This window comes from Schistocerca serialis, chromosome 2, assembly GCF_023864345.2.
Source record: "Schistocerca serialis cubense isolate TAMUIC-IGC-003099 chromosome 2, iqSchSeri2.2, whole genome shotgun sequence".
NCBI classification, from domain to species: Eukaryota; Metazoa; Arthropoda; class Insecta; order Orthoptera; family Acrididae; genus Schistocerca; species Schistocerca serialis.
Window position 1 is genome coordinate 985,644,643 of NC_064639.1, and position 20,414 is coordinate 985,665,056.

The window sequence follows — 20,414 nt, forward strand, 5'->3', positions numbered from 1 at the left end:
ACCCATGTTACCCTACGTCAGGTGTGCTGTATACCTATCAGGCATTACATCATATCAGTCACTTTGTTTACGTCTGCAATTAGTGTCATACAAGATCCCGAGAAATCAGAAGTGGTTAACTGTCTAGAAACTGAATGAGGATATGTAAAGGGCTGTGTAACCTATGTAACACTTTTGCTCTACATCATTACCCTCCTGCCTGTTACTTAAAAATAAATAGTGTTTATGGCACAACCGAAATTGTCAATGTTTAATTCAGGTTTTAAATTGAAAATTGTTGGTTTGTAACATGAAACACAGGGATGTCATAGTAAAAATAAAAACAACAATGCAAATTTATCCTATAATGCCAGAGAACAAAAGCTCCTCAAAAAAAGTAAAACTTGAAAAAAAAAATTAAAAAATAAAATAAAATGCAAAACAAAGATACATCAAACATCACTTCAATACTTCATCAAGCTTCTGTAAAACATGTTTCTGTTATTCATAAACAACTTTCCCATTTACCAATAATAATATGACTCTCTTGCCTTTGATCATGATGAAGTATGTTCTACTGAGCACGAAATATATGTAAACAGTACTTGCATCAAAAGCAGTTTATTTGTTTAGATAAAAGCAAAGAAGTTATGCAATCAACTAATTCCGATTACTCATAAAATGCAACTTATATTCTGTAATGATACCAAATACACAATGGACTAAAACTGAATGATGTGCTGTTCTAATTATATGCAAAACAAACAGGAGAAGTCGTATTCTCTCTTACACATTCACTTGGGTTTGGTTGGTTTGAGGATTAAAGGGACCAAACTGCGGAGGTCATCGGTCTCTTGTTTCATAAACACACAGAGCACAGTGAAACCATCCATTAATCATTCGAAACACAAGATAAAAATTCCAGGGGAAGAAAATCCCCAAGGTCAATAATAAAGAAACATGGAAAACGGAGCACAGCAAGAAAAACAACAAAGAGAAGAAAGGCAGAAAGAATTAAAACTGTACAGCAGAGGATCATGGCTGGCTGATCACGAAAATAATAGGATGAGCCAGCCAATCTGCAACACGTTAAAACCTCCAGCCCAAAAGAATAGGATGGAGTCGAATTACAACACAAAACTAATTAAAAGATACAGCTCAAAAGAGGGTGATGTAATAAAATTAAATGGACCTATAAAAGCCGCTGGCGCGAATAAAACTTAAAACCCGATCTGCCATAGAGACATTGTCACCTAAAAGAGAGGATAAATCACCCTGGAGATTAAAAGCACGCCTGAGAGCGGTTAAAAGAGGACATTCTAACAACAGATGGGCCACCGTCATGGTTGCACCACAGCGACAATGAGGTGGTGGTGGTTGTTGGGATGTTTAAGGGGGACTAAACAGCGATGGTCATCAATCTCCCATTCCAAAAACAGGCGAGACGAAAATTGGCGGAGCAGGTAAAACCCCAGGGCGAAGGAGACTCCCCCCCAGGCACTGAAAGAACACAAATGCGGCAACAAACACTACAGACAAGAAGAGTACAGATGAACACCAGACAGAAAGAAACAGAAGAAAAGAAGATGGCCGGAGACTGGTTGACTGACCACGAGAACAAAAAAAAAAGGGAAAGAGTCAACCATCCGACAACACACTAAAATCTGCAAACAAAAATGAGAGACTCGAGGACAAGAGACACAGAAAGGGAAAGGTGCAGGATCTCCCTAAATGGAACCATAAAAAGAACTACCACGGATAAAATTTAAAACGTCATCAGCCATGGAGGCATCGTCGCATAAAACCAAAGGCAAAGTGCCCAGGAGATTAAAAGACTGCCGGAGGGTGCGCAGTCGGGGACACTCCAACAAAATGTGGGCGACCGTCAGCCGGGACCCACACCGACACAGGGGGGGGGGATCCTCCTGACGCAAAAGATGGCCATGCGTCAGGTAGGTATGGCTGATGCGGAGCCGGCACAGGATGACAGAGTCCCTGCGAGAAGCCCGCAGGGAAGAGCGCCACACATCAGTCGTCTCCTTAACAGCCCGCAGTTTATTCGGGGATGTCACGCCACGCCACTCATCGGTCCACATCCCAAGCACCTTAGGGCGCAACACCAACTGCTGATCGCGAGCCGTGAGGCCGATCTATAAAGCTGGGGTGTCGATCGCCCCTTTGGCCAGCCTGTCAACACGTTCATTCCCCGGGATGCCAACGTGACCTGGCGTCCAAACAAAGACCACCGAACGACCAGAATGGGTAATGGCGGAAACAGACTCCTGAATAGAGGACACCAGAGGAGAAGAGGTATAGCAGCGGTCGATGGCCTGTAGGCTGCTCAGGGAGTCACTGCAGATGACGATGGACGTACCTGAGCAGGAACGCATATGCTCAAGAGTGCGCAATATGGCCACCAGCTCTGCAGTAAAAATACTGCAGCCAGCCGGCAAGGAGCGCTGTTCAACATGGGCAGCATGAGCAAAAGCGTAGGCAGTGCGACCATCAACCAGGGAACCATCAGTGTAGACAGTCTCACAGCCCGAAAATGAGGCGAGGAGCGCAAGAAAACGGCGACGGAGGGCCACAGGTGGAACCGAGTCCTTGGGTCCCTGTGACAAGTCCAGACGGACAGACAGCCGGGGCAAACACCAGGGAGGCGTAGGTGCACGGACCCGGAAGGGAGGCAGAAGACGGAATGACCCCAGTTCCGACAGCAGGGACTGGACGCGGACAGCTATGGAAAGCCCAGACCTAGGTCGCCTTTCGGGCAGATGGAGGACCATGGCAGGGAAAAGCAGGCGACGACTGGGATGGCCCAGCAAGCAATGCATGTGGACAGCATAGTCGGCGAGCAGTCGATGGCGGCGAATCCGCAGCGGGGGAACCCCGGCCTCCACCAGTAGACTATCCACGGGGCTCGTTCGAAAAGCGCCAGTTGCAAGCCGAACCCCACAGTGGTGTATAGGGTCTAACAACGTCAACACTGAGGGTGATGCAGACCCATAGGCCAGGCTCCCATAATCAAGCCTGGACTGCACAAGGGCCCTGTATAATCGCAACCGCGTGCAGCGATCCGCACCCCAAGATGTGTGTCTCAGGCAGCGGAGGGCGTTGAGGTGCCGCCAGCACTTTTGCTTCAGCTGAGTAATATGAGGAACCCATGTGAGCCGGGCATCAAAGACGAGTCCTAAGAAGTGGCAAGTGTCCACCACTGCAAGCAGGTGGCCGTCGAGGTAAAGTTCAGGATGAGGGTGGACCGTCCGACACCTGCAGAAGTGCATAACTCGAGTCTTGGCTGCAGAGAACTGAAAACCATGAGTCAGAGCCCATGATGCTGCCTTGCGAACGGCTACTTGCAGCCTGCATTCGGCGACTCCCGTAGTCGTGGAGCTAAAGGAGATGCAGAAGTCGTCGGCATACAAAGAAGGAGACACCGACGACCCCACAGCTGCAGCCAGACCATTAATGGCCACTAGAAATAAGGAGACGCTCAACACCGAGCCCTCCGGGATCCCATCTTCCTGTGTATAAGATGAACTAAAGGCGGCACCGACTTGCACCCGGAAACAGCAGCGCAATAGAAAGGTTTGAAGAAAAGCCGGGAGCCGACCACGAAGACCCCACTCATGCAACGTACCAAGGATGTGATGCCTCCATGTGGTGTCATACGCCTTCCGTAGATCAAAAAATACAGCAACGAGATGCTGATGTCGGGCAAAGGCCGTACGGATAGCAGATTCCAGCCACACCAAATTGTCCGCAGCAGACCGGCCCCGACAGAAGCCACCCTGGGATGGAGCGAGGAGACCGCGCGACTCAAGGACCCAACACAAACGCCGCCCCACCATACGTTCAAGCAATTTGCACAAAACGTTGGTGAGGGTAAAGGGACGATAGCTGTCCACCGCCAGTGGGTCCGCACTGGGCTTCAAGATGGGGACAATAAGACCCTCTCGCCATTGCGACAGGAACACGCCCTCGCTCCAAATGCGGTTAAAGATGGTGAGGATGTGTCTCTGGCAGTCCCTGGAGAGATGCTTCAGCATCTGCGCGTGGATTCAGTCTGGTCCTGGTGCTGTATCAGGGCAATCGGCGAGGGCAGCGAGGAATTCCCTCTCGCTGAAAGGAGCATTGTATTTTTCAGAACGACGCGTGTGGAATGATAACGGCATCTGCTCGGCTCGCTCCTTTAGGGAGCGAAAGGCGGGGGGATAAGTTGCAGTCGCAGAGCTCTTAGCAAAGTGCGCAGCAAGGTGTTCAGCAATGGCGGCAGCGTCCGTGCAGACAGCGCCGTCCAAGGAGATCCCAGGGACACCCATAGGGGTCTGGTATCCATAAATCCGCCGGATCCGGGACCACACGAGCGAGGGGGAGACACGGGAGCCCAAGGATGAGACATACCTCTCCCAGCACTCCTGCTTACGCCATGCAATAAGACGACGGGCCAAGGCATGGAGCCTCTTAAAGGCGATGAGGGTCTCTAGAGACGGGTGCCGCCTATGACGCTGGAGAGCCCGTCTACGGTTGCGAATAGCCTCAGCAATCTCCGGCGACCACCGGGTACAGCCTTCCTCCGAGGGAGTCCAGAAGAGCGGGGGATGGCAGCCTCGGGCGCCGAAATGATTGACGTGGTTAAGACATGGACCACCTCGTCAATGGCACCCTGTGGGGGAGACTCAATGATTGCAGCGGGAGTAAAAGCCGGCCAGTCAGCCCTGTGGAGAGCCCAGCGGGCCAGGCGCCCAGAAGAATGACACTGGGGCAGTGACAAATAGATGGGGAAATGGTCACTACCACACAGGTCAAGATGCACCCGCCAGTGGAGGGATGGGACAAGTCCGGGGCTGCAAAGAGAGAGATCAATGGCCGAGAACGAGCCATAGGCCACAATGAAATGCGTGGGAGCACCGGCGTTCAAGAGGCTAAGGTCGAGCTGAGCCAACAAATGCTCCACGGCACGACCACGGTCATCGGAGACAGTCCCACCCCATAGAGGGTTTTGGGCATTGAAATCGCCCAGTAACAAGAAAGGTGGCAGCAATTGGGCTATCAGTGCAGCCAGGACATGCAGCGCGACATCACCATCCGGTGGAAGGTAAAGACTGCAGACGGTAATAGCCTGCGACGTCCACACCCTAACAGCGACAGCCTCTAAAGCTGTTTGTAGAGGGACAGATTCGCTGTGAAGAGAGTTAAGGACATAGATGCAGACGCCACCAGACACCCTTTCATAAGCTGCTCGGTTCTTATAATAACCCCGATAGCCACGGAGGGCGGGGGTTCGCATTGCTGGAAACCAAGTTTCCTGCAGAGCAATGCAGAGGAAAGGATGAAGGCTGATAAGTTGGCAGAGCTCAGCTAGATGGTGGAAGAAACCGCTGCAGTTCCACTGGAGGATGGTGTTGTCCATGGCCGGGAAAGGCGTGACGGGACGGGGAAGGCAGATTACGCCACTGGGTCGCCTGCTGCCTCCGATTGAGCACCTGTGCTAGTGCTTTCCATGGCGTCGGAGGGACCGGCGAGATCGAGGTCCTCAGCGGACGCCAGAATCTCCACCTCATCCTCAGACGCAGAGCTTGTAGGAAGCGGTGGGATGGGTGCCACCGCAATGTCGTTAGCCTTGTGGACTTTCTTCTTCTTCTGCTTCTCTCGCTGTGCCGTCGGTGGTTCAGGCTGGGAGGGCGTCACTGGGTCAGTCTCAGGGACAGACGATGACCGTGTGTCCCGACGACCAGGGACCGGCGGTTGTTTGAGCCACTTGCGGCTGTCGGCTTTGGTACCGGTCGGAACTTGCGAAGGGAGGTCCCCAAGGGACCCCTTCCTGGCAAGAGGAGCCAAAGAAGTCTTACGCTTCTCCGGCTGGGAAAGGGGAACTGATGTCCCCGAAGGTTGGGGGGGCATTGCTCCTGAAGTAGATGGAGCAGGAGCAACAGGGAGTGGACTGCCCCCCACCGTCAAGGGGGCAGGTGTGGGTCTCTGGCTCTGAGAGCTAACGGTGTGTGGCGCAGCTACAGGAACTGTAACAGGAGCGACAGTGGCGGCATAAGTGGACGCCATTCGTACAGGATGCAGTCGTTCAAACTTATGCTTAGCCTCAGTGTAGGTCAGCCTATCCAGGGTCCTGTATTCCATTATTTTCCGCTCCTCCTGGAGAATCTTACAGTCCGGCGAGCAAGGGGGATGGTGCTCCCCGCAGTTGACACAGATGGGAGGCGGGGCACATGGAGTATCAGGATGGGACGGTCGACCACAATCACGACAAATGAGGCTGGAAGCACAGCGAGAAGACATATGGCAGAACTTCCAACACTTGAAGCACCGCATCGGGGGAGGGATATAGGGCTTGACATCACAACGGTATACCATCACCTTGACCTTCTCAGGTAATGTGTCACCCTCGAAGGCCAAGATGAAGGCACCGGTTGCAACTTGGTGATCCCTCAGACCCCGGTGGACGCGCCGGACGAAATGGACCCCTCATCGCTCCAAGTTGACGCGCAGCTCATCATCGGACTGTAAAAGGAGATCGCAGTGAAAAATAATTCCCTGGACCATATTTAAGCTTTCCTGTGGGGTGATAGTAACAGAAACATCCCCCAGCTTCGTACAAGCGAGCAAGGCTCGTGACTGGGCAGAGGATGCTGTTTTTATTAAGACTGACCCTGACCGCATCTTGGACAAGCCCTCCACCTCCCCAAACTTGTCCTCTAAATGTTCGACAAAGAACTGAGGCTTCACAGACACAAACGATTCCCCATCAGCTCTGGTACAGACGAGATACCGGGGCGAATACCTGTCGCTCTCATTCATAGCCTTTCGTTCCTCCCATGGTGTGGCAAGGGAGGGGAACGATTTGGGGTCATAAACGTTACCTTTAAAATGGGCCCTCGAACGCTTAGAGAATGCTGATGGCTGGCCACCAGCAAGAGAAGATGTGCCACGCTTCATTGCGTGTCATCCACCCTGATGCCACCTACTCCGACCAAGGGTCCTCCCCACAGGTGCCACCCAGCCACAGCAAAGGCCACCTGGCAGGATGGCCATTGCCGGGAGTCCCAATGCCCCAAGGAGATGGGCATCTACTCCTTGGCATACGTGGGGAGTTAACGGCGCAGGCATCAGTAGAGCGATCCCTGTGTTGTCAGGGGGCTACAACCACAGGGTACATGGCGGCCCTACCACAACGGACTGGCTACCGTGCTGGATGTTAGGTGACATGTGGTCCATGGTCGCCGTCAGTGCAGAAAGTGGCCCTGCACATTGCTTGGCAGAAAGTGCACACAGGAGCGTATCCATGCCCAAGAGATGTAGAGCAGGCAGGACTGCAACGCAACGACGAATAAGCTGGCGAAAGTTCTCAACGCAAGATGGACACAATGCACCAAGTAAGGCGCCCTTCCCCAATCGGCTCGCTCTTCGGAAAAATTTTGAGATATGGAGGTCAAACCCGACAGGGGACCATCACATAAGGCCAAAATGCTTGAGACTCCTTTTAGTAGCCTCTTACGACAGGCAGGAATACCGTGGGCCTATTCTTACCCCCGAACCCGCAGGGGGGGGGGGGGGGGGGGGACTTAGGTTTATTTCCCTACCAATGCTACCAATACTACCGGTAATCCTACCATTTACTATGTCATTTATGTACTGTACCCAAACTACAGAACCAACGTTTTGGTAAACTAATGACAGTGAAGACCCACCTGGAGATGTCCCAGACAGAAGCAGGCTACCTATCTGACTGTCGCCTAACAACCAGAAGTGACGGTCTGGGGTGTCAAATTTCATAGAAGGACCCCTTTGGTTGTCATCCAAGACACCTTTACAGCACAGTAGTACACAGACAATATTCTACACTCTGTTTTGCTGCCCTTCATGGCAAGCCATCCTGGGCTTACATTTCAACAAGATAATGCCCACCAACTCACAGCAATAGTTTCAACTGCTCGTCTTCATGCTTGTCAAACCTTATCTTGGCCAGCAAGGTCACTGGATCTCTCCCACAATTAAGAATGTTTGAGCATCATGGGCAGGGCCCTCCAACCAGCTCAGGATTTTGATGATGTAATGTGCTAATTGGACAGAATCTGGCATGATATCCTTCAGGAAAACATCCAACAACTCTATCAATCAATTCCAAGCCAAATAATCATCAAATTTTATATCATTTGTTTGTCTGTACATACACATCACATCTACTGCTTTCTGCCCCATTTGGACAATTCCATTGTGGTGGGTCTTTTCCTTCAACAGAGAGAGAGAGAGAGAGAGAGAGAGAGAGAGAGAGAGAGAGAGAGAGAGGGGGGGGGAAGAGGGGAGGAGGGAAAGGGGGAGGGGGAATTTTACCTCTTTCTTCTTCTTTTTCTTTAGCGTTTATCCCACTGGTGGCAGGGTCCACTGCATGGATTCACTGTCTCCATTTTGTTCAACTTGGGCAATGTCTGGATGAAGATTTACAGCCTTCAGGTCAGCATGCAGTGTCAGCCCATCACTGTCTATGTCTTCCCTTGGGCCTCTTTCCCATAACTTCCACTGTACATACTGCCTTTGCAAACTATCACAGACTGTCCAAACTACATACATTTTCTTCTGGTTTGGTGTGACCTCTCTAAATGTGATCCAATCGACTGATGCCACCTAACTGTCTTAGTCTCCATGACCCCCATCATCATTCTGCCTCTTTTGTAGCCAGTCAAAACTCGGTGCCATAGAGGGCAACAGGACGAATAACAGTCCAATAGATCTTTTACCTCAGATGATCCTTACTCTGACAATCACAGGTGATACCTTAAGTCATGCATCACTCCATCCAGGTTGCCTGTGTCCTTGAGTTGATCTCATATGTAAGATGGCCATCACCAGAGACTGTATAACTGATGTACTTAATTTTTGATACTCTTGGTAGATCTCCTCCATCAACATAGATTGTCCCAACTTCTCATGCGTCTGATGTCATGTACTTAGTTTTCTTTTTGTTCAGCCACAGGCCACTTCGCACAAGTTGGTCATTCTGCTCTTGTGTTTGGTTCTGCTTTATGATTCAGTATACTGTTTTCATTTCTGATTCACAAGATTAAGGCAACAAACAGGGAACGGGAACCACAAAAAGATTTTTCAGTCTGTGTAAACTTACACGAGGGGTATCACTACTGACGACCTGATGCACATATATAACATTTTGAAAAGGGTTCTGAAGTCCAATTACGGTGGTTTGGCTTCTGAAGTGATGCAGGATCATGCTTCAACTTACATACTGATAAAGAAAATAAAAACAGAACAAATTGCAGTCTCTTCTTGTAGTCTTAATTCATCATGGAATGTAAAATTTCTCAATATAGACATGACTTTCGCCATCCATCTTGCATTCAAACTATACCTTTGGAACATGGAAGGATACCACATGAGATGGTTCTATGAGAAGAAAGTTCAAAGTTAATTAAAAAACTATCAATATAATCCTCTCAATATAATCCCTGGCCAGAGGCAGCAGCCATTTGTGTGGTGTGTGTGTGTGTGTGTGTGTGTGTGTGTGTGTGTGTGTGTGTGTGTGTGTGTGTTTGTGTGTTTTCCTTTCTTTTCTGAAGATGGTTTTGGCCAAAAGCTCAATGTGTAATAGTCTTTTCATTGTGCCTGTCTGCAACTCAATGTGTCATCTTTATAGAGAGTGGCAATCTTCCATTTTTTCACACGTTCAATATGAAAAGTGATTCTAAAATATTTCTGTTTGCTGATGACACTAGCTTGGTAGTGAAGGATGTTGAGTGCAATATAGGCAGTGTATCAAAAGCTGCAGTTCCAAATATTACTTCATGGCTTGTAAAAACTAAATTGATGCTAAATTGCAAACTCAACTCTTACAGTTTCTAACACAAAATTCTATTAAAATTTACAATCTGATTACACAGAAAGGGCATAGGTTTAGTGAGTCTGAGCAATTGAAATTCCTAGGTGTTCAGTAGGCAGTACACTGTCACAGAAAGCCTGTATTCAGGATCTTGTTTAAAAGCTGAGTCCTGCTACATTGGCCACTAGAACAGTATCTGCAGTAAATGATGGTCCAATGCAAAAATTAGTCTACTTTGCTTATTTTCATTTGCTTGTGACATAAAGTATTATATTATGAGATAAGTCTTCCCAATCAAAAAGGGTATTTTTGGCTCAGAAAAAAAGGCAATTTGAGTAATACGCAGTATATGTTCATGAACCTCTAGTTGGCCCCTGTTCAAGAGCCTGGCCTCTCAATACACATTTTCTTTAATGTTGTTTGTTAACAATATGAGCTTATTCCGAAGAATTAGCAGCTTTCACTCAGTTAATGTTGTTGTTGTTGTTGTCTTCAGTCCTGAGACTGGTTTGTTGCAGCTCTCCATGCTACTCTATCCTGTGCAAGCTACTTCATCTCCCAGTACCTACTGCAACCTACATCCTTCTGTATCTGTTTAATGTATTCATCTCTTGGTCTCCCTCTACGATTTTTACCCTCCACGCTGCCCTCCAATACTAAATTGGTGATCCCTTGATGCCTCAGAACATGTCCTACCAACCGATCCCTTCTTCTAGTCAAGTTGTGCCACAAACTTCTCTTCTCCCCAAGCCTATTCAATACCTCCTCATTAGTTATATGATCAACCCATCTAATCTTCAGCATTCTTCAGTAGCACCACATTTCAAAAGCTTCTATTCTCTTCTGGTCCAAACTACTTATCGTCCATGTTTCACTTCCATACATGGCTACACTCCACACAAATACTTTCAGAAAGCCCGCATCTCGTGGTCGTGCGGTAGCGTTCTCGCTTCCCACGCCCGGGTTCCCGGGTTCGATTCCCGGCGGGGTCAGGGATTTTCTCTGCCTCGTGATGGCTGGGTGTTGTGTGCTGTCCTTAGGTTAGTTAGGTTTAAGTAGTTCTAAGTTCTAGGGGACTGATGACCATAGATGTTAAGTCCCATAGTGCTCAGAGCCATTTGAACTTGTACTTTCAGAAACAAATTCCTGACACTTAAATCTACACTCAATGTTAACAAATTTCTCTTCTTCAGAAACGCTTTCCTTGCATTGCCAGTCTACATTTCATATCCTCTCTACATCGACCATCATCAGTTAGTTTGCTCCCAAATAGCAAAACTCCTTTACTACTTTAAGTGTCTCATTTCCTAATCTAATTCCCTCAGCATCACCCGACTTAATTTGACTACATTCCATTATCCTCGTTTTGCTTTTGTTGATGGTCATCTTATATCCTCCTTTCAAGACACTGGCCATTGCGTTCAACTGCTCTGCTAAGTCCTCTGCTGTCTCTGACAGAATTACAATGTCGTCGGTGAACCTCAAAGTTTTTATTTCTTCTCCATGGATTTTAATACCTACTCCGAATTTTTCTTTTGTTTCCTTTACTGCTTGCTCAACATACAGATTGAATAACATCAGGGAGAGGCTAAAACCCTGTCTCACCCCTTTCCCAACCACTGCTTCCCTTTCATGTCCCTCGACTCTTGTAACTGCCATCTGGTTTCTGTACAAATTGTAAATAGCCTTTCGCTCCCTGTATTTTACCCCTGCCACCTTCAGAATTTGAAAGAGAGTATTCCAGTCAACATTGTCAAAAGCTTTCTCTAAGTCTACAAATGCTAGAAACATAGGTTTGCCTTTCCTTCATCTAGCTTCTAAGATAAGTCGTAGGGTCAGTATTGCCTCACATGTTCCGATATTTCTACGGAATCCAAAATGATCTTCCCCGAAGTCGGCTTCTACCACTTTTTCCATTCGTCTGTAAAGAATTCACATTAGTATTTTGCATCCGTGACTTATTAAACTGATAGTTCGGTAATTTTCACATCTGTCAGCACCTGCTTTCTTTGGGATTGGAATTATTATATTCGTCTTGAAGTCTGAGGGTATTTCGCCCATCTCATACATCTTGCTCACCAGATGGTAGAGTTTTGTCAGGACTAGCTCTCCCAAGGTCATCAGTAGTTCTAATGGAATGTTGTCTACTCCCGGGGCCTTGTTTCGACTCAGGTCTTTCAGTGCTCTGTCAAACTCTTCATGCAGTATCGTATCTCCCATTTCATCTTCATCTACATTATCTTCCATTTCCATAATATTTTCCTCAAGTACACTGCCCTTGTATAGACCCTCTATATAGTCCTTCCACCTTTCTGATTTCCCTTCTTTGCTTAGAACTGTGTTTCCATCTGAGCTTTTGATATTCATACAAGTGGTTCTCTTTTCTCCAAAGGTCTCTTTAATTTTCCTGTAGGCAGTATCTATCTTACCCCTAGTGAGATAAGCATCTACATCCTTACATTTGTCCTCTAATCATCCCTGCTTAGCCATTTTGCACTTCATGTCGATATCATTTTTCAGAGGTTTGTATTCCTTTTTGCCTGCTTCATTTACTGCATTTTTATATTTTCTCCTTTCATCAATTAAATTCAATATTTCTTCTGTTACCCAAGGATTTCTACTAGCCCTCATCTTTTTACCTACTTGATCCTCTGCTGCCTTCACTACTTCATCTCTCAAAGCTACCCATTCTTCTTCTACTGTATTTCTTTCCCCCATTCCTGTCAATTGTTCCCTTATGCTCTCCCTGAAACTCTGTACAACCTCTGGTTTTGTCAGTTTATCCAGGTCCCATCTTCTTAAATTCCCACCTTTTTGCAGTTTCTTCAGTTTTAATCTACAGTTCATAACCAACAGATTGTGGTCAGAGTCCACATCTGCCCCTGGAAATGTCTTACAATTTAAAACCTGTTTCCTAAATCTCTGTCTTACCATTATATAATCTATCTGAAACCCGTCAGTTAATACTAAGCACAAATCCAATGTGTATTTGGATCGCACCTCCTTAACTACTGTGCAGAAAGACGTGCAGTGTACTGCTAGATCCATTTTCAATAAGATACCACAAAAATTGCAGAAAGACGTGCAGTGTACTGCTACATCCATTTTCAATAAGCTACCACAAAAATTAAAAGTCTTAGCAGTAATTCTTGCATGTTCACAACTAAACTGAAGAATTTCCTCAAGAATTACTCAGATTACTCCTATTCTGTCAGGGAGTTTGTGGAAAAAACTTAAGCTAATTCCTGTGTTATATTGTTCAATATGGTAATATATTTGATAAACACAGCTTTTCATCTGCACAGGATTTGTCTACACTTTATTTTATCTATGTTAATTTCATGTACTGACTCATTCCATGGCAATGGAGATCTACTCCTCAAACTGGTCATAAGGAAACAAAATAATGTAAGACTTTGACATCTGAAGATGATGACAAAGAGGGAAATAGCTGCACAACGGGATGACTGTAAACAATGAAAAATTTGGTGACTAATACTGTAGAAAAGCATTTCAGAACAGTTGTGGTCTAGCAATTAATATAAAACATACATGATGTGGAAACTTTGAGGAAATTTGTGTGGCCACAGTTTATCCACAACACCTCTACGAAGGATAGATGAGTCATGCACTATTCCTAGATTTTTAAGACAGCAGATGTAAACTTAAGGGGACCACACCCTGCCTATCCAACCCATGTTAATTTAGGCACGTATTTGACCCATTTCTGAAAAAACTATTTGATGCAGGACCTTAATATTTTTACTGTACGTTACATGATGCTAATAGAGTCAGCTGTACTAAAAGCTACTTTATCCATTTTATAGTTTTTAAGAAATACTTCTTTAAATTTATTAACAAAAAAATATTACGTTTATTCTGCAGATTTTTTTGTGGACTTCCTAATGGGGGAACATTAATTAATGTAGTACCAGAGGTGGCTTTTTATGTTATGCAGAGTCTCTGAAAATTTCATTCATTTATCTATGAATGTTTCTGATATAATGGGGCATATGTACAGAAAATTTTAGTTTGTGGGAAATTGACTTTAATGAAAAAACTTTTGAAATTTGTTACTTACAGTTAATTAAAACTGTCCTGCTGCATATGATGACCCTTCTTTGGCCTCTAGCAGGTCTTCCAGCTTCTTTTTCACCTTCCTGGATGTTTGTCTTGCTTTCTTGGCCTTGTTAGATGCAGACCTGTCTGCATTGGCTATCGTCATTTTCTTGCAATGCTGCAGCCCAGTGATCATATTTTCACCATGATTAAGTCCAAGCTTTTTCAGTACCCAACACTTTCCAATATTACCACAATTGAATGTCATAACAGCATCATGAACTTCTAGTTTCATTGTATGCATGAAATACAGTTTTAGGAAGGCGGTTCCAAATTATGCGGTTAAAATATTCATTTGGGTTCTGTGCCTGCCCATGCAGACATTTCCTTAGGAGGTCAGGATGAGCCAAGTCTCTGAAAATAGGATTATTACTGTAATAGCAGCAGCAGGAAGAGAATGCTGGTGAGAACAAGATTCTCCAGCTGCCTGAGCCCTATGGTATTTGCACCACAAATTTTCTCCTGATGGACACAATCCATGACATGGCTTGTCATCAGTACAGGACTTATGGACAAGTATAGCCCAAACATCACTCTTCATTGCCTCCAGATGTTCTTTATTTCTCCTAATTGCCTGCCCATAGTATACCTGCAAGTTTTCTATTTCAGTTTTGGTTAACCAACCCTGTTCGGTTAACAATTTTCCATGTTCCAATTTTTTCCTCTCATATCAACAGCTAGTTTTCTCAGCCTTGTTCCCAAACATTTTTGAACATGGCCTACACATTCTATTTTGCTAATAATGGCATCTCCATATGGCTTAGAGTTAACCACATTGTTGTATGCCTTACTGTCACCATCGCCCAAATATTTGGTGTAACGTACGCCTCTTGTTTCTACAGAGCAATGAAATATTTGTTGTACTCCATGAACTTCCATACCACCACTTGTTCCTCTAAAATTAGCCAGACAGTTGTGTTCTTTATGTTCATGGACAACATTTGGAATATTTAGACATTATCTCCACATCCAACACTTTACCGGTGTCTACACTCGTGGCAGTCACTACTCCATTCAGAGAAGTATGTCCTCTTTTCTGCCAACTTCCATCAAGTGCAACTACAATATCTGAACATCCATTATTTTCTTCCACTGCTTCCCTAGCAACCAGTTTCATGCTTTCCTCACTGATCTCACATGCAGCTTTCTCTAATATTGCAGTCAGTTTTTCAAATTTATTTGGTGGTTGATGTAAGTTCACCACTGAACAAAATGTTCTCCCTGCAGCCATGCCCTTGCCAATGGATCGTAAGGTATAAACTAATCTAGTATTGATTCCATAAAGGCCACTTGCATCTGGTTTTGAAGAACTCATAAATGACCTCACAGCTGAGCATTTAGAGCAAATTAAATCCAAAGCAACTGCTAGGCCTTTTCTCCCACTGGCACTCTCACAAATTTTCACACTTTGTGACTCACCACACTGTCTACGTTGTACAAATTTAGAAATTACATCTGATAATATTCTCAAATTTATAATAATGTTACTGCACCCCTTGTCACTTACAGTAAATTCATTGTAACTCTCTTGAAATGGTGAGAGCTTCTTTGATGATGCACTTGTTGAAAAATTACAATTAGAAACATCGTCGCCAGGCGACATAACCTCTTGTACAGAAAGGTTTATAAACTTGTTTCCTCTAAATTGTCGTTTCTTGAAAATGCCTTTATGTTTCATCATCATCAATAACACAACAAAACACACATAAACAAGCACTGCAAACATAAGTATAGCGACTACTCACAATCACCCTTGAACAAAACTAACTGCGTGTTTGAAAGCGTGTTGTTTACGAACAGCAGAAACAAAAGAATACCGACCATTGCATTCCAAGGATAGCCAACACACTCCGGAGTAAAAAAAAAAATAAAAAAAAAATAAAAAAATAAAAAATCCCTAATGTGCAATGAAGGCGATATAAAGATCTAAAATATATGCAGAAAAGTTGGTGACAGAAAAGTGGGTGTGGCACATAAACACACATGGTACGAAAATGGTCTTTAAATGCTCAAAAAAAAATTTTTTTCAGCAAAATCCTTTTCAGAGTACTTAAATAAAACCTTAATCTATCGAAATATGATGAAAACAGAAAATCGATTTTTTTCTACCTGAACCACGGTGTGGTCCCCTTAATGAAGTAATGGAGGAAACATAATTGAAGGTTGGGATATATACTGATGAGGCAAAACATTATGACCACCTGCTTAATAGCATGATGGTCCACCTTTGGAATGCTAACAGCAGTTCTGTGATACAGTTTCAACAAATCCTTCATAGGTTTCCAGAGACATACGTATGACACCAGATGTCTATGGGCAGATTATGCAATTCCCATAAATTATCAGCCAGTGGTTTGTGGGCAAGGAAACGGCTAGTGGTAGTGTCCCACACGTATTCCGTAGGTTTCATATCAAGATAATTTGTTGACCAAGGCATCAATATGAGTTCACTATCAAGCTCCTCAAACTACTGTAGCACAATTGTGACCTTGTAACATGCAGAGTTATCCTGCTGGAAGCCGTTAGGAAATACATCAAGTGTGAAGGGGTGCAAGTGGTCCACAATAATGTTCATGTAGCACACAGCTGTCAAGTTGCCTTTTCTGATTACCAATGTATGTCTCGTGGAAGCCCAGGCAAATGTTCCCCATAGCATAACACTGACCCCAACCACCTACATCTGCAGCACTGTGCATTATTTTGAGCAGCTGTTCATATGGATGATGGTGTGTGCTGACGCAAACATCAATCTCGCGTAACCAGAAAGATGATTCATCTATCCCTTGCTCCACAGATCAATCATAACTGATGATCTCAGTGGGTCAACAAGGGAACACGTAGGAGTCATCTGCCACGGAGCCCAATGCTGAAAAATGGGGGCTGAACATGCTCCAAAACACTTGTACCTGCAAAAGCATTGTACTCTGTCATCGGATATGGCAGAGGTCACCACCTATCCAGCAGGCAAGCCTCTGACCTCCTCACCTGTCTGATGAGGTGTGGACATCCAACACCTTGATATCTGCTCATGGCTTCACTGGGAACAACCAAATTCACTTTTCAAGACGCTCATCCTCAGGTATCAGGCCATAATAAACTTCCCTTTGTCAATCAAATAATGGAAAATCCAGGAGGGAATAATGACAAAATTATACAAAGAACACATTGCTGCTCACCGTATAGCAGAGACGCTGAGTGACAGATAGGCACAACAAAAAGACAGTGAAACATGTAAGCTTTTGACCAAACGGTCTTCTTCTGAATTAGACATCATACACACACATACTTACATAAATGTAGCTCACACACACGGCCGCTATCTCTGGCTCAGCAACCAGAGACAGTGGTCATGTGCATGTGAGTTGTATTTGCACGCACGCACGTGAGTGAGTGAGTGTGTGTGTGTGGATGATGATGATGATGATGATGATGATGATGATGACGACGTTTGGTTTGTGCGGCACTCAACATCTCGGTTATCAGCGCCCGTAAAAATTCCCAACCGTTGCTCAGCACAATTTCGCCACTTTCATGAATGAGGATGAAATGATGAGGACAACACAAACACCCAGTCATCTCAAGGCAGGTGAAAATCCCCGACAGGAACCCGTGCTTGGGAAGCAAGAACGCGACCACGAGACCACGAGCTGCGGACATGTGTGTGTGTGGGGGGGGGGGGGGGGGGGGGGGGAGGGAAGTGGGGGGGGGGGGTGGCTCTAATTCAAAAGAAGGACTTTTGGCCAAGAGCTTACTTGTTTGACAGTCTTTTCATTGTGACTATCTACGACTCAACATCACCACTATATGGAGAGTATCAATCTATCCTTTTCATAATATTGTCATTATTCCCTTTGTTAAAGTCATTTATGCCAGTGGATTTCTCCATTTGCAGCCCATACCATCACTAGAATGTTTCCTTGTTTGTCTTTGCTCCACTTATATACTTTCCTTACCATGTCATGTGCCTGCAACCCTACCAAGTGGCATTAATCTCAGGGTGGGTAGGTTATAATGTTTAACTGATCAGTGTAGTTTATTGGTACTTGTGTCAAGATTATTCTGTATTTCTCTGTACATCCATAAAACCAGTTTAGTTTAATTTATAATAAATTTATACTTGATTATCACTTCATTAAATGTCAACATTGTTTCACAAATAGTTCACAATACTGCAGAACAGCCTCAATGTTAATGAAAATTCCTGTAAATTTTAATAAATTATACAGTTATGTCATTCCAGTGTATACACATAACTTAAATCTTGGAATGCCTGACTACGACAACTGATGAAAAACTTGTTATTGAACAGGTCACTATTTATCTCGCATAAAAAATGAACAATGAGAACACTATGAATAAAGTGGTTATCTTGTGGCAACTGCTTCTCTCGTATCTTGGATAAGTTGAGAAACTGATATGTTTAAAACAGAAAACTTTTTTCCCAGCACCACAGACACTATTTTGGAATAGAAGAGTTTATACACTACATACTTCATATCCTCTGACAGTTATAGGTATCCAGATACATTAATGTCACAAGATACTGAGCCAATGTCTATGGATGCCAAACTCACTATACTGACCCAAGGGAAGTTGAAACTTACCTTCCTTTAACCTGAGAATTGCTGAAGCATCAGTTGCCGGTGAAGTGAAGTATCCAGCACTTTCAGTATCCCAAAACAACTTATCTTGTTGATCTTGAAGTTTCTCTGCCCATTCTAGCCACCTGTCATCCAGACTAGCTTCATACAAGTCCAGCAAGCCTTGGACGACAAATGCATAGTCATCCAGAAAACCAGAAATTGGACTTGAACTGCAAAACCAGAATACATCATAAGAAACTGCACATTCACTTCTGGCCTGGTCAAAGTACAAACCTTTTGTATGTTAACCATTTACTGAAAGATGTGCTTAGTATGGGAAATATATTTCATTCTCTGAAGTTTTACAAAGCTATGCTACATGAAAAATAAACAGAATATGTTCAATAAGATACGAATTGCTTGATCTCAAGTACTATTCCTTGAGCGCAAGAACTAGACAGCCACAATGAACACGATACAGAATAAACATAATTAATATATTGTGCTGGCACAGAGCAGCCATACAGAGAGAGAGAGAGAGAGAGAGAGAGAGAGAGAACATTCTAGTTTGAGAAAGGATTTGTCCTAAAGCTAGCAAATTTTTCAATCTTGTTCATGTGCCTGTCGATGACTCAACACCTTTACTGTAAGTGCGTATTGATTTTGGTGGCCTGTTCAAGGGTGCTGGGTGGCTTCTGGCAGGAGACATCCTATAGCAAACAAGCACTGTATCATCATTGTGAGAGATACGGAGGTGAGCGAGTGCAACTGTGCTGGGACTTATCCCAGTTCACTACTACTAGTGCCATGTTGTCATAAAGTGCCTGTGTGTAGCATATAAATTATTGTGTCATACTCTAAGAATGAAACTAAAAATTAAAGTAACTTTTCCAAACTTTGTCAGTGTATGCTTCAGAATATTAATGTTAACATTGTGAAGTCTCAGAATCATCAAATGAATATGTTATTTTAAGAAAAAATAGGTGGCACTAAATAACGAAACTGTAAGCTAAAAATTGCTCAGAATGTGCAAATGTGTCACAATCAAAAGTTACAAGTCTCAATTTGATCAGGGCAATATTTTGGTCAAAATCGGCATTTTTACAAGAAAATGAAGGTGCTAAATATTAGATTCAGAAAGATGAAAATTCTTATGTTGCCTTAGGATAATGTAAAAACATTAACTACATGACTCCATTAAGCAAACTCTATTAGTTTTCAAGTTATTCACTAAAAACTAAATTTCATATTAGGTTAAGTATCATTTGTATTTGTTAATAAAGAGTTCTAATTACAGTGCTTGATTACCTTCATTAAATAATGCAGCTGTACCAAGTTTCAAGACTCTATTGTGAACAACAATCTTTCCAAGGAATCTTAAACAGGCAGTTAGAGATCATGTTCTACTGTCGGTTCTGTTATAAAACTTCTAGCTACCAAAGTTTAATTGCAGTTGAGCTAAAACTTTTCCAGTAACTAAAGCAAACTTAGCTCCATTCACATAAACATTAAGGAAATAGTAAACTATTAAACGGCAGATATATTAATTAATATTACTACGGCACTGTTATTCTGGCAATTGTGCACAACATTATTTATGAGAGTGGAAAGTGGCTATTTCATATACACAGGGTGTCCCACTCAAATCTCCCTGATTTCAAGGACCCAGGAGAGAAAAACCACAGTAGATACGAGAACAGAAATTGCACCACATTGTAGAGAATCTCACAGAATTTATATTCCCACATCAGAAGTGACAAGTATCATTGCCAGAGTGCAGCAAGGTCGCATGAAGCGAAAATGGAGACTCCACAGCAGAGATCTCAAGCAGTAGTGTGATTTGCAGAAACAAAATTGCCGATTACTGTGCAAAGAAATTATCATCATGT

At 44.2% G+C, this 20,414-nt stretch overlaps 1 protein-coding gene across 1 annotated transcript in view; it reads right to left on the minus strand.

The window, feature by feature from the left end:
• LOC126458407 (spermatogenesis-associated protein 20) overlaps positions 1-20,414 on the minus strand; it is a 289,730-nt gene that overhangs the window by 181,203 nt on the left and 88,113 nt on the right. Inside the window, exon 10 of the mRNA XM_050095424.1 lies at positions 18,547-18,755. Within this exon, the coding sequence (XP_049951381.1) occupies positions 18,547-18,755 (209 nt within the window). The remainder of the gene's footprint in view (positions 1-18,546; positions 18,756-20,414) is intronic.